The sequence below is a fragment of the Dermacentor andersoni genome, chromosome 6, assembly GCF_023375885.2.
Source record: "Dermacentor andersoni chromosome 6, qqDerAnde1_hic_scaffold, whole genome shotgun sequence".
Classification (NCBI taxonomy): domain Eukaryota; kingdom Metazoa; phylum Arthropoda; class Arachnida; order Ixodida; family Ixodidae; genus Dermacentor; species Dermacentor andersoni.
Window position 1 is genome coordinate 149,295,497 of NC_092819.1, and position 14,779 is coordinate 149,310,275.

At 45.4% G+C, this 14,779-nt stretch overlaps 1 protein-coding gene across 1 annotated transcript in view; it reads right to left on the reverse strand.

Moving 5' to 3' along the window:
- Positions 1 to 14,779, reverse strand: part of spg (dedicator of cytokinesis spg) — a 168,197-nt gene that overhangs the window by 84,475 nt on the left and 68,943 nt on the right. The window contains exons 14-16 of the mRNA XM_050172253.3: positions 14,343 to 14,435; positions 13,023 to 13,123; positions 7,342 to 7,591 (exon numbers count right to left, since the gene is read on the reverse strand). Of these exons, the coding sequence (XP_050028210.1) occupies positions 7,342 to 7,591; positions 13,023 to 13,123; positions 14,343 to 14,435 (444 nt within the window). The remainder of the gene's footprint in view (positions 1 to 7,341; positions 7,592 to 13,022; positions 13,124 to 14,342; positions 14,436 to 14,779) is intronic.

A 14,779-nucleotide genomic window follows, 5' to 3' on the forward strand; every position in this document is an offset into this window, starting at 1 on the left:
TCAATTATATCCATATTATACTTCCTTATGTCAGCTGTCTTATGCTTGTTGATTAACTTGGAAAGTTCTGCCAGTTCTATTCTAGCTGTAGGGTTAGAGGCTTTCATACATTGGCATTTTTTGATCAGATCTTTCGTCGCCTGCAATAGCTTTCTGGCATCCTGTCTAATGGAGTTACCCCCGACTTCAATTGCACACTCCTTAATGATGCCCATAAGATTGTCGTTCATTCCTTCAACACTAAGGTCCTCTTCCTGAGTTAAGGCTGAATACCTGTTCTGCAGTTTGATCCGGAATTCCTCTATTTTCCCTCTTACCACTAACTCATTGATCGGCTTCTTATGTACCAGTTTCTTCTGTTCCCTCCTCAAGTTTAATTCGAGTTCTTACCATCCTATGGTCACTGCAGCGCACCTTGCAGAGCACGTCCACATCTTGTATGATGCCAGGGTTAGCAGAGAGTATAAAGTCTATTTCATTTCTAGTCTCGCCATTCGGGCTCCTCCACGTCCACTTTCGTCTATCTCGCTTGCGGAAGGTATTCATTATCCACATATTATTCTGTTCGGCAAACTCTACTAATAACTCTCCCCTGCTATTCCTAAAGCCTATGCCATATTCCCCCACTGACTTGTCTCCAGCCTGCTTCTTTCCTACCATGGCATTGAAGTCGCCCATCAGTATAGTATACTTTGTTTTGACTTTACCCATCGCCTATTCGACAATGTGATCAACATGGTCAAATGTGAACTGAGGTGGATGTGACGGAACAAGGGTTCGATGGTAATGAACCCATAAACATTATGGAACAGAAAAAGGACGACATGCATCTCTGGTTACTCACTCCCTACCAGCTCGGCCCAGGGTGGCATCTCATGCTGCAACGATTTGCACAACGCTTTGCATTACATAGATATCAACTACAGTTTAGTATGCCAAATTTTTGAATAACTTTGAATCGTACGTTATAATGGTTAGTACGTTTTGCTTGTTTATATTTTTTGTCACAAGATATGAATGAGGTTCTACTGTGTGTACAACTTGCAGTGCGTGTAAATAACCGTAAGGCCCACAAGAGTACGTACTATCAGCACCCAAAGCAAACGTGAAAAACAATGCCGTTTGATTAGCAACGTAGCATGTTAACAAACACATAGAAATCGCAGAACAGAATCTAACCTACGTGTTTTTATCTGCCTTGTTCACATGTTGGCACTGATGGTATGTACTGCTTGCGCAATCCACGACTTCACTCAATTATTTGCAGTTTTTTGGACTTGTTGAAAAACAGGTGACATTTCCCAACAACAGTCATAACCAAAACAAACTGCGCCATAGCTCTTGGCTCAATTTCGACGGATTTTCTACCCTCATTTTTTTTTCATATATATATATATATATATATATATATATATATATATATATATATATATATATATATATATATATATTTTTTTTTTTTTTTTTTTTTTCCAGAAATCACAACGATTACAATGATCAGTGTGATGTGCGGCTAACCGATTGGTGGCAATCGCAGAATGTGGGGGAGGGGGGTCAACTTCTGCGACTCTGATGCGATAGAAATCCCACTTCCGTGCAACGAAAATCGCACAATGTGAAATGGCCTTAAGCGCAGCCCACTTGATGCAACCGGTAAGAGTGAGCTGACACTCAGGAGTGAGGGATGTCAGCCAGTCAGTACAATGTTTACAAAGCCTATCCATAAACGGTTTGTTGACAGCGATGTTGAGTGGTTGCAGTTGGCCTGTCATGAGTCTGGGTAGCACAGTGCAGTCCACTTATAACGATATCGAGAAAGACGAAAAATATGATCGTTATAACCGATGATCGCTATATCTGGACTGCAGTTATTAATAAAAATAAAAAATAAAAAACACGGAACATACTTTTGCAGCTTCGAATTCGCTACTTGCTCTAAAGAATAGATGATGTAGAAAGTTGGCCGTAAAAAACAAACTTTATTTCTAGCACCAATGACCGTGTCAAGGGTTAGGCGTGCCGAAATAGTTCGAAATCTGCACTTGCTTTTGCGGCAGCTTCAGCTTCACAACAGCGGTATGCATGGATTCCAGCTGCTGCATGAACACTGGCAGCAATCCATTAGCATGCATAAAATCAATTAAGGAGTCAATCGACGACAGTGCACTTTGTGTGGACATCGAGGTCGGGGCCAAGGAGCCACTGTCAATCTCGTCACTGTCGCTGCTACCGTCGCACAACTTTGCCGTCTGTCGAGACAGCACATCTTCGGCGATCGCCTCGTCGGTGACCTCATCGCAGAACGAGGCAGCACTGTCTGCAGTCAAAAACTCCTCCTTTGACGCACCACCTGTGTCACCAGTAGGAACGAGCTCCCAGAGCTCAGTTATGTCAGCGGCTTCCACCGTGTTGGTCTCAGTGGGTCGGGGAAGTTCGTCCTTACGCACAAAGCCCGCCTTTTTGAAGCAATTGGTGATGAACCACTGGTAAAGCACCTCTTCAACATTGGCGTACAAAGGGTCTCTAACCCTTTTCCGCTGATCGGCATGGCCGCTGATAGCTCCTGCCTTCACAATCGCGGTGCCCCCGGTTTTCAAGATGGTTGATATCGTTATCTGGACGAGCTCATACTTCTTCACAAGGGCGCTCACCTTGAAGCCGCATTGAGAATCCTGCAAAATATCCATCTTCGTGTCAATGACACAGCTTTGCGCTTTGTCGGCGCCATCTTCGAACTGGGTTGAACCGTTGGTTGCACGCTGCTTCGGTGGCGTCAGCCTGCTATCGCGAGAGAGAGAGACGCGGGACGGGCGCCACCGCGCCGCTTTGCTTGTTGCTTTTTCTTTCTCTCTCTTTCGGAGCGACTGTGGCCGACGACGCGCATGTACGTGCATGAAGCACCTAGCGCGATCTTGTGGCGCGCTGCGCCTACTCAGCTATTCTCCGGTGCAAGGGCAGGGCCGCACGCGCTGAACGGTAATGGCGGCAGATACGAACTTATGGAAGTAAACATTGCCTCGTCTCGACATCGTTTGTTTCAGGGAACTAAGCAACGCAAATGTTACGATTATTTGGCACAGAAAACGCCGTCCAGACGGCAAAATTTTGATTGTTATATCTGATATGCGGTGAATAACCCATCGTTTTAAATGTCTTTTTTCCCCATAGACCTAATGCATAAAATGACACTCTCATGTCGACCCATCGTTATAACCGATAAATCGTTATATGTGGTATCGTTATAGGTGGACTACACTGTATCGCAATGTCCGTACCGCCTTGTGAAAGCAGGTCCTTCACAACATCGGGCAAGTGCCCACGGCAGGAGTTGAGAACCAGGAGCAACTCCTTACACAACAGGGCCCCTGCATGGCATTGCCAAATCATCTCAACCCACCCTTCCTCTATCCTCTCATTCTTGTGAATGCACATGGCGACATTTTTCACAAGCACTTCTCTGGCTTAAAGATGTTTGTGCTTGAAAACAATGCATGGCACCAGCTTCCACCCACTGGCAGTGAAACACAGCATTATCACTGTTTGTTAATTCTCGTACTCCTCCGTTTTGACCTTAACTTCCTTAGCACCATTTTCATTAACTGTGAACACGACGGGAATACTGAAGTAGATTGATTTCTGGTCTGCATTCCACATTTGACCCAGTTGGTGGCCCTTCTCCAGCCATTTCTTAATTAGGTAGCACTGGAATGCGATGAGCTACTCCTCAAAGTGACTAGGGACATTTTGGCACACTGAAATCTGTTGTCGAAGGCTGAATCCAACCTGTTTCATAAATCTCGTGACCTAGCCTCTCCTGGCCGTGAACTGGGTTCACGCTACAGCTCAAACGTTCATCTGCCAAATGTGTGCGTTGTAAGCCACAAAAGCAAGTATGTCTCATGTCAAGTGAGTGTGGCCTATGGAATACCTTTGTTGTGCAGTAGAAAATACATGGGCCAAGCGGACCATTGTTTGAATGAATGGCTGTGACAGCACCAACATAAGGTTAGGAACGGCAGAGAAGGTCGCCTGGCAATTCACTGTCAGTATTGTAAGTTCACACCAAACTTTGACGCGTGTTCTGTTGCTGCAAGAAGTCAAGATAAGTGGATGATGTTGATAATTGAGGCAAAAAGAATCATTTAAACAGGTGAGCAAGGCGTGGGTGTAGCATCCATCTTATTAGCACCCATAGGATTGCAGTATCTGGACGCAAGTGTGCAGTGACGCGCTGTGATAGCACCTTGTGTATAAATAGTCCTTTTTTCCTTGAAAGTGCTGCTTTATGAGTGTCAATTCATCTGTGTGTTGTCATTTTTGCACCTTTTACCTGATGTCAAGTGAACAGGGTACAGTGCAGACTACTTGTAACGTAACCGCTTTTAGCATGGGACCGGTTATAGCGTAAGTTTTTTTGACCACCGATATATCTCCCATAAAACTCAATTAGGCGGACCATTTATTGCGTAGGCGCGCAAAGCAGAATACCAGTTATAGCGTGGTTCCTTTAAGCGCACGACCATGAAATTGGCGCACAAAGCACGGCCTTTTCTCAAAGGCATTGAACACGGCCCACACAACCGCATGGTTGCTGGGTGCGCGAACGCGAAGAAGGGGGAGCGTGAGCGTGCGCGTGGAGACAAGTGGCGAAAAGTGAAACAAAAAGGAAAAGGGCGGGAGACTTTAGAGGAAAGAGGAAGAGTGTTTTCGTCCCTATAGCAGCGTCCAATTAGGGTGCGCGCTGCGCAAAGTCCAGGATAGAAGCAATAGCGGCGATAGCGGCCTCCTTTTTTTGGCTCAGTCTGTTTTTTGCATTTGGTGCGTGGACGTCGTGATCTCGTCGTGTTGTTGTTCTCCTCTGTGCACATGTGTTGTCGGGCATTTGTCACTGTGGCATTGGCGGTATCTTCAAGCGGTGTGAGAAAGAGGCATGCCTTATCGCTGGAGACAAAGGAATGCATTATAAGGGACATAGGAAGTGAGCTGAAGAAGTCATCGGTGGCGGCCAAATACGGCGTTTCCGACACAACCGTGTCAACCATATACAAGAACAAGGACAAATTGCGGCAGCAACTGCAGCAAGATTCGTCTTCCCTGTCATGGAAGAGAATACGTACGTCGAAGTACGCAGACGTGGACGCAGCGCTCTTCAGATGATTCCGTGAAGTTAGGGCTCAGAGCATACCAGTGAGTGGCCCCATGCTCCAATAAAAAGCCAAGTCCCTTGGTGCTCTTTCAGGCCATGACAACTTCTACCCACTTAATGGACAGATCCAGCGATTCAAGGATCCCCATAGCCTCAGCTACAAAGTGGTGTGCGGTGAAAGCGGTGATGTCAACGATGACTCCATTGAATTCTGGCTTCCCTTAAATTTAGAACCCATGCTGTCCATGTATACAGACAGAGACGTACACAATGCCGACGAAGCTGGCGTATTTTATAACGTTCTGCCCAACCGCACTCTTGCGCTGAGAGGCGAAGCCTGCTCTGGCCGCAAGGCCTCAAAAGAGCACATAACTGTGTTGTTTTTCGCTAACATGGATGGAAGTGACAAGTGCCGCCTGTTTGTCATCAGAAAATCAGCGAGGCCACATTGCTTTGAGTGCCTGCCAGTGACATACAAATCGAACAAAAAGGCGTGGATGACGCAAGACATGTTCACAAGCTGGCTTTGCAAGTTTGATGAAGACATGGTGGCAGAGAAGCGACAGGTCGTGCTCATTCTCGATAATTGCACAGCCCACAACATCAAGCCAAAGTTGACTGCAGTCAAGTTAAAGTTTCTGCCTGCCAACACGACTGCAAGATGTCAGCCGCTAGACTAGGGTGTCATCGCAACCATAAAGGCACTTTTAAAAAAATGCATCTACGATATAGTTTCGTTTAGCATGCAGCAGCAGCAGTTTAAAGTGAATTTAAGGGGCGTGATTGATGTGGTTGCCGCTTCGTGGTGGCAGGTAAAAGCCACTACAATAAGCAAGTGCTTCAACAAAGCGGGCTTCGCACGCAATGCAGAGGCTCATGACGCCGATGAGCCGAGCGACAATGTTGCTGATGACACGGTCAACATCAACAATGTGTGGGCTGGCCTCTTTAAAAGCAAGTTTGTTTCTGCCACAGACACCTTCCAAGAATATCTTGATGCCGGTGAGTCGGAGCTTCCCATCTGTTAGGAAGCGAGCACGGATGACGATGACGAGATCATCGCAGCGGCGCGCGGAGCTTGCGACCGAAGACGAGTCGGACGACGATGTCGACCCGACGCCAGACCCAGATGTCCCGTGCAAAGACTCTTTGGAGTATCTCAGCAAAGTGAAGATGTACTGTGTGAAGAACAGTTTGAGTGAGAAAGCGCTTCAGTGCTTAAGTGTTGTAGAGGACAAATTTGTTCGAAGTGCCGCTAAAAAAAATCTCCAGATGAAAATAACAGCGTTCTTCCGCTGATGCCGCACTTGTCAGGAGAACTTGGTTTCTGTGCTGTGTTGCGATTGTGTTGCATGTGTGTGTGTGAGTTATATACATAATAAATTGTGTTTGAAAGGTGGGTTGTCCGTTTGGTATAGGCAAAAGCAGAAAAAAGCATGTTTTGGTTATAATTCGGTACCGCTTGTAGCGCGGATTTTTACAACTCCCGCGACTTACATTATAAGCGGTCTGCACTGTATATTCAAACTTGTGTTAATGCATGCATGGGGTATGGTTAGTGCATGAACCCTTATGGTACACCATAAAATACTTACATTGTTTTTAAGACAGGTGCATGAGATTGCCCCGTGTTAAAAATCGCTTTTCGCTCTCATCACATTGGAGGCGCCCATTGGTGCTCAAGTGGGAATGTGGGATCACTTATTCTGTGACGATATGGTTTACAATATTCAACACTGTCCCTACCTTTCGGACAATGGCAATACTATAAGACGTGATTCTATTAAAATCGTAGAAAAAGAATTTTGCACTTACTGCTGCTCTTTTCTTGCTGAAATCTTGCAGAAAGATCGCATATTATGGTCAGGATTGTTCAACATAACACTTTACGCAGTTATTCACCTGTTTTATGAAAAACTATGCAGTTACTTTTGTCTATGAGGAAGCTAGCAGCTGCGAGGGCCGTGCTAGCATAAACTTTTCCTGTTGGTTTCCTGTTGGCAGTTGCTAAAAGCAGCCATGTTGGAAGTGTTGCCGTGCGTTCCGAAGGAGCGGGCATCACACAGCAAATCACACACAGCCTACAAATAATTCTACAACTGAAAGAACCCAACACAGCTAACCACTGTGAAGCAGCTCAAACCCGCTCAGAATGAACACTTTGAGAGTCAGAGCTTCAAGTGCAGAGCAATCACCTGTGCCAGGGTGGGAGGGCCTGGGGCCCCCACGGTCAGCATGCGCTCACAAGCTGCCAGCATGGGCTGCAAGTCAGTTGAGAAGCCCTCGCTCGGGTCAGTGCCTGTTGCACGGCTGAGGAGGAGGCGCGACTGCACAACAAACTGCATAACTGATTCGAGCGATGCAAAGCAGTGCTCCACAGAGGGGGCCTCATCCCCAGCATCGCTGGCCAGTTCTGCGCAGTGAGCCACGCATCGCAGCAGACCCCTGCAAAGCATGTTTCAGCATAAAGCAAGACACACTAGAGTGCCATCTCTGAAGAATTCGTGTGCAATACGGTGAGTGCAATGGAAAATGTTGCAATCATCAGGGGTGGCACTCTCGGTCAGTGACTTTCGTGATATATCCCTTGAATGAAGCGGGATGCACTGGTGTCTACACGTGACGAACCCTGTCACTGCACCCATCTGCACCAGGATGCTGTCACCCGTGAATACGTATCTCTTCAGAGCTAGTTTAATAAAGCCTCCTGAAAGTGACTGTACCCCCAAAAATGATAAACCGGGAATACCGCATCTGATCATTGTTTTGCACCCTGTCCTGCTCTGCCAACATTTCACCTCTCATACCTGCCTATCTGGAGAACATCGCAGACAACGGGACAAGAGATACTAACACAACAGACGCACTAGCTGAACGATTCCTAAGCTAAGCTAGTTGGTTTACATCCAACATCACATTAAACGTACACCAACCAGCCCAGCTCATGACACACTTCCTGGGTGTTTTCTCCTCTCCTTCACCCTTACATCATCTTATCTGACAAGGCATGCCATGCACTGACAGACACCAGCAAACACATCTGCTTAATTACAGTGCTTAGCGGGCTGCATTTGTCATTATCATCTAAACTCGTTAGATGGGCTAGTTGGCTACTAGAACTGTGAAACGTGTTGCCACTGCAATTGAATCAGAGAGGATGAGTAGTCACAGAAACCACGAACTTTGAAGTGACATTTGCTTGAAAACAGGCTATACAATATAGGATGCCAGGCTTGGCTGAGGGCGCTGCATGGTTCGATCCCCACCACTGGACACCCACTGGTTTATAAGACGGGTACAAGCAGTCCCCTAGCCAGGCGTCTGGCTTTCCAGGGGTGTGTTGGTTGGGAAATGCTCAAACGGGCCATTATGCTTGCTGTGCAAGAAAACAAAAGGTTACACAAATCTAAAAAAAAAAGAAAAAGAAGGAGTCTGGTAGTCCCACGCCACCACCTTCCCAATAGGTGGGTGTGCTTCCAAATGTGTAGAACTCACTGTAGTTGCCAGGCACATGGTTGGTAGCGCGCTTGTACTTATTTTAACAGTAGGTACCCAGTGGCAGCAGTTGCCTGCTTCCTGCAGCAGCAGCAAATGCTCGGTTATTACAGTAAAGCTGTGGTTGGAGAAGGGGTGCCCAGAGACCTTTGCAATTCTCTATAGGGCCCTCTTTCGAGATGAGAACCCATATAAACGATCGAGTGCCAGCATCCCCTTTTCCCCAGACACGGCTAAGGAACGCACAGTTAAATGCAGGAGGGTCCGACCCCAATGTGCATGGGTCCATGATGTTGCAACATGCCAAACACCTGCTGAAGCTAATGCCCTTGCATGGGCCGCCCTTGCATGGCTGCCTCTGCTGTGGGAGGCCAACTAGTGCTGTCACCAGGTACCTACTGGTAAAATAGGTACAAGTGCACTCCCAACCAGGCCCTTGGCAACTACCAGAGTTCCGGATGCTTGGAAGGACAACCACTTATTGGGAGTTGGAGGTACGGGAGTGCCAGACTGCTTTTAAGATTTGTTTGAGTATTTTGTTTGTCTTGGTTCTTGCACAGCAACCATAGCAGTCTGAACATCTCCCAAGCAATGCACCCCTCGAAAGCCAGACGCCTGGCCGGAGGACTGCTTGTACCTGTCTTACAGACCAGTGGATGTACAGTGGTGGAGATCAAAGCACTCACCTCCTGCAGCTGAGCCAGAGGTCCCACCTACAATGCCGTGACTGTGGTTTTTCATCTTTTCTTTTTTTGTCTTTTTTTACCCAGCAGCTACCACTGCTTTGGAAGCTCGCAGAGTTTGCAGTCAGCTGCTGGACCACGCAACATGTGTGATTCACACTGTATATTATGCTGTTATTAGTAAACAAAACTATTTTATTTGTCCAACAAACGAGGTAGTGGTATATCCAGATAATGATTTAAATGCTTATAAGATGAAGAGCAGAACTTACCATATTTATTCAAATATAATACGAAGTTTTTTTCTCCAGCATTCTTGACCTCGAAGTCATCCCTCTAAATATATGCGAATTTTGCCTTTAGGTGTGGCTACACGGCAGTGCAAATTTCGCCTTACAGTGCGACTTTACGGCAGCGTGTGCCGTTATGCCATAACGCCACACAACAAGGAGAAATTCGCACTGCCGTTAAGTCACACATAAAGACAAAATTTGCATACATATAACCCGCACTTGGCGTGCTTGAAGCTCCCTTCCCCGTTATTGCATGATCGCCATTTTTAATTTTGGCTGTGTTAGTAATTCAGTATTTCAGACAATCCCTACCGTGTATCAATAATCTGTCGGCTACTCTGTATCACCTTATATTGATGTGCATACTCAAGTTTTATTTTATTTTTTTTCTTGGGTTCCCCCAACTGCACCCTCTCGCCTTAGTATCATGACCACCTTATAGTTGAACATGGTATTCCGTAGCAGAATGGTACCCATGCTGTTATGATCATCCTTTTTGTTTGATAACTACTCATTGCTGCTAAACCACAGCATAAAATTAAGGCAGAAGTTGCAGCAACAGCAAAGTTGTGAAACTATTTTTTTAGAGATATATGCAACTGATCTCTGAGGCTGGTTGTAGACTCACACGTAAGCAGCCATAGAGCTGGGTGCTCCATCCACCTTACTGGCAGCCGAAAGTCCAACCATGCCAAGTTAGATCACTTCAGTATGTCTCACAGAACAATTTTCAACGTAGAAGACGCCGTGTCTTACTCAATAGACCGCGCAAGCCCGATAACAATCACCAGCAACTGCCGCTGAGAGCATTCCTGGCATACAACACGGAGCATTTGCCCAAGCCAGCATGCTGGTAGCCCATAGATGCCGTCACTGCTTACACAATATGGTGATGCCTATTAAAAAAAAAGGTATATAAAATGAAGTGCTTTCCTTTGACTGGCTTGCTTCTGCAAGGCTAAATCTACCTGTGCCTACCACCATCCTCCTCCTTCCCCCAACAAATAAATTGTAGTCATTGTGTCTACTTGTGCCCCATTCAATTGTGCTCATAAGTCATGTCATAGTCCTTATCTGTTTCAATCAGAAGGAACATCACCTACATGAGTAGCTGTTTTCCCACTATGCCTCGTCAACTTCCACCCCGTTGCGCATGGCCTCTTGTGCTTTAGCCGTGCTTGTCCAGATGCTTCAACATGTGTGGGAGCCAATGATACAATGTAGCAGGGTCACCTTCTCAGATTTTGTCCCTATCATTGCTAGAGCATCAACAATTTTCTTTGTGCATTGTGGGCACTTCATTTCCACATGCACCTATATATGAGCAGCAGTAGCATATGCTGAAATTTGACATCACTCTAACTGTGCCCCACAGACTGACCAACATCTCTGAAAGTGACACCTTCTACATGATGCCTGGAATCGGCACCACTGTGCAGGCAGTGTAAATATGCAGGTGGCTATGTGCTGTCATAAGCCACAATGACTGTTAAACCTCAAAAGTCTTTCATGGCATGAACTCTATTTTTACCTGACACCTTGTTTTGAATTATGTAAGAAAATACTAGCTGATGCTTTAATTATATTAAGCATACAACTTAAGTCTAACTAGCAGCCAGCCAAAGGCTCACCTTGTTTGCAAAACGGACTTCTATAGAGCATTAAATTTGAGTAATAGCTAGACTTAGCAACTCAGATTGTCAGTTGAGTTTAGCTAAGCACAGCAACCACTTCTAAACAACCAGCACATAGTGTTGGGAACCGACTGCAAAGCGATGCACAAACAACACACACCAAGCTTTTAATGACTGTGCAACTGATGAAATTTGCAGGTGATTAGGTTCTCATCACAGGGATGTGCAGGTGAAAGGAAGTGAACAATCAGACTTCTTCACAGCACCCCTTCTCATTAGCACCTTCATGATAGATTGTTGTTTGCTTCATGCTCAGTCGAATGCAAAGCCTCTCAAACAGGTCCTTCAAATTATTTGTGATCAGACATGAATGACAGCAGCACTTGAGCAAATTTTCAGTGTTCTTAAATTTCTGAAATTAGTGACACTGCGGTTAGCGACTTGTCTCCTCTTTTACCCTATCTCATTTTTCGAAAGAAACATACTTCAACTGCACTTAAAAGTGGTTGTATTTGGGTTTGGAGCATGCAAAATTAGTCAAAAAGAACTCCCAGGATGGTTACGAGTGTGTTATGGGAATGTTTAAGTGTTAGACTATGGTGCGAGCTAGGCGTTTCTGCTCCCGATCTCGAGCTAGCAGAATTGCTTTGTGGTCTGCAGGTCCTGCTTCCTCCATGACATTTCCGTAGAAAGCATTTTTTTTTTTTTTATCATTCAGGTTGAGACAACTATGCTCCTCTCTATTACTCAAGGGCTGCCTGGCTTACAATGCCTACACTGGCGCAGCAAGGTGTGCAGAAGTGCGCCAATCGAGCTATCGCCACTGGTATTCTTGATACTACGACCATGATATGGCATAACTTCCTCAATACAGTAGGTGTGATAGATGGGTATTGCCACCCGTGATGTGCAGAGGGCAATACCATCTTTTGGTGTTGCAGGGAACCGAACTTCGTGTCACATCACGAACTCTTCTCTCCGAGTAATGGAAGCCCCTTCTGCCACCTCTCTCTCACATTTCTTGCTAATCTCTCTTGCTGCACAAAGCGCCAACAGTGCAAAACTGGCCTAAGACCTAACAGGAGCTAACATTTCAAAACTGAAAGAGGTACCTAGTTCAAAACAGAATGTGTACTGAAGAAGTGAATGCTTCTATATCTGCAAACTTTGACATTGGACATCCTCAACTTGGAAAGCAAACTGTCTCGCATCAAGTGGCAGCCTGTCAAATGCTTGGTACAACAGAACTGAGTCATGCAATTTTGTGCAGCTGAATGGATCCAGCCATGCACGTTTCTTAGAATATCCCGTGTCATTGTAAACTCTGCGTGCAAAGTGGTGGAGGTTAGAGAGGCTGGTACATCAATATGCGTCTTGATCGACCACTAATTGTCAGAATCAAGCTTTCTCGGTTAAGTGTCCCTTTCAGATCTAAGGGCTTAGAGTTCAAATGGCTAGAAGAGATCTGCACACTTCACAGAATGTCAAACATAATATGAGGCAATTTATAATTGGCTTTCAGCAGGCTAAGAGGTGAACTGTTGCCTTCTTTGCCTCCCTTGTGTGCGTGCACATACTGTCATGACTGTATTAGTTATGCTGAATAATTGGCCAAATCATTTAGTGCATTTTCCACTAAAAATATCCACTTCACTGTGAACTGTCTCATCATGCACTGTCACTCTCTCGCCTGCAGTGTGCTCTGTGGATAGACTGCAGAACAGTGAAGATTGAATAAATTAAGCGTAATTAAACATGCAGGCAGGCTCACTTGTAGACGAGTGCAGCTGCAAAATGCCCCTTGATGTAAGCATCCAAGACCGGCTTGAAGTGCTCAAACTTGGGGCTCTCCAGGAGGCTGAGTATGTACACCTGCACAAAGCCAGCACAAACATTCAGAGGCATGCATGTACACACACATGCTCTGTGTGTGCGTGTGCATCATGCTAACCATACTTCCATTCAAAGATTGCTAATCTTTACTCTGTTCTTCACTCTGTTCTCCAATTTCTTTAAGTTCACTGTTTCAACACCACTGATGTCTATGCCACGTCTCAAAGCAATGGACTTTTAAGCTATGAGTCACCTGCAAGTGTGCAAATTCTTCACAATCTGTCCTTTTTTCTTTTTACACCATTACCTATAGACCACTCACTGAGCGAGGAAGTGCCACACAAAACATTGTACCCAAAGCATTCTCTGCATGCATTCCAACTATTCAAGTTCAAATTATCTGGCGAAAGTGAGTTTTAGGATCAAAATAACAAAAGTTTAGGACCATAGACCTGCGTGGGCGCCAGCAGGGACAGTCGGTCGGGATCAAATTGACAGAAAAATTATTAAGAAACCGGATTCGAATTAATAAAAGTCTACTGCAATTCAAACTGTGTTTGAGGTGGCATAATATTCTGTTTGTCTCATAGTGAAGTGCTAAATTATTTTCTGCTTGCATCGCCTTGTATGTTTGATGTGCTTTGGTATACAGTCAAACCTAGATTTAACCAAGCTGTACTTGCAGTGAAAAACTTCGTTAAATCACGAATTTCGTTCATCCGAGGTTTTGAAGTTTCAGCAGTAAAAACAACTTCACAATTTCCCAGTGCATTCCCGGTGGATAGTGCTGTTAGTAGGCACTCATTAACAAATCGCAAGAAGGTCTGGGCATAATAGAACAGTTATGAGAGCCAGAGCCTGCGGTGCAGATTGCACCAAGAGCAATGCATTGGCGTGGCTCATGCTTAGTGGCCACAGCCAGAGCCCACAAATCGTAAAAAGAAAAAGTGTAAAAAGTGTAAAAAGAAACAAATATTCGTTCTCAGCAAAAAAGAAAAGTCAGTTTCGCCAGAAAGGCTGAGCACTGATGGTAATAGCAGCGAGACAACTATACGAAGTAGGGTTCATAGTTTTCAGGCAAACATTAACAGATCTAACTGAATGACCACAAACTCGCTGTCACAATGCGAACAGTTTTCGCAACGTGTCTCAGAAACTTGAGACTATGCGATCACCAACATTAGGTGCGTGGGAGGCACCAATCTGATGCACACCAAGGCACCAACAGTCTTGTGCAATAAACAAACAAGGGTCTCACCAATGTCTTGAAGACAAGGCCTGAGTAAGGTGTCGAGTTGCCGTCAGTTGTTGAGAACATGGAGAAGAGTGCATCCAGAATGTCCTGCAGGAACTGCGCAAGACAAGGAGAGATGTTTCATGCCTTCTTGTCAGAAACTCAATTCGACAAAGTAAATATGGCATTTACAAGTGACAAGAAAATGGAGAGAGCTACGAAACAATTTCTTGCTCATTGCTGTACAAATCGAGGTGCCTTTCTGCACTGTCTCTTGCACCCAAGTGCACAAGGCCACTTGCCGAGGTCAACTGCTAGAAAACGTCATCCTTCGGTAATTGTGTATGAAAAGCTGCTACCTTGTGATTAGCAACACAATGCTGCAGCCACTGTTGCACTACAGCAGGTGCATACTTGCACCTAGAAAGCCAGAGCCAGTCTTTAGTATACGTTGACTGAAA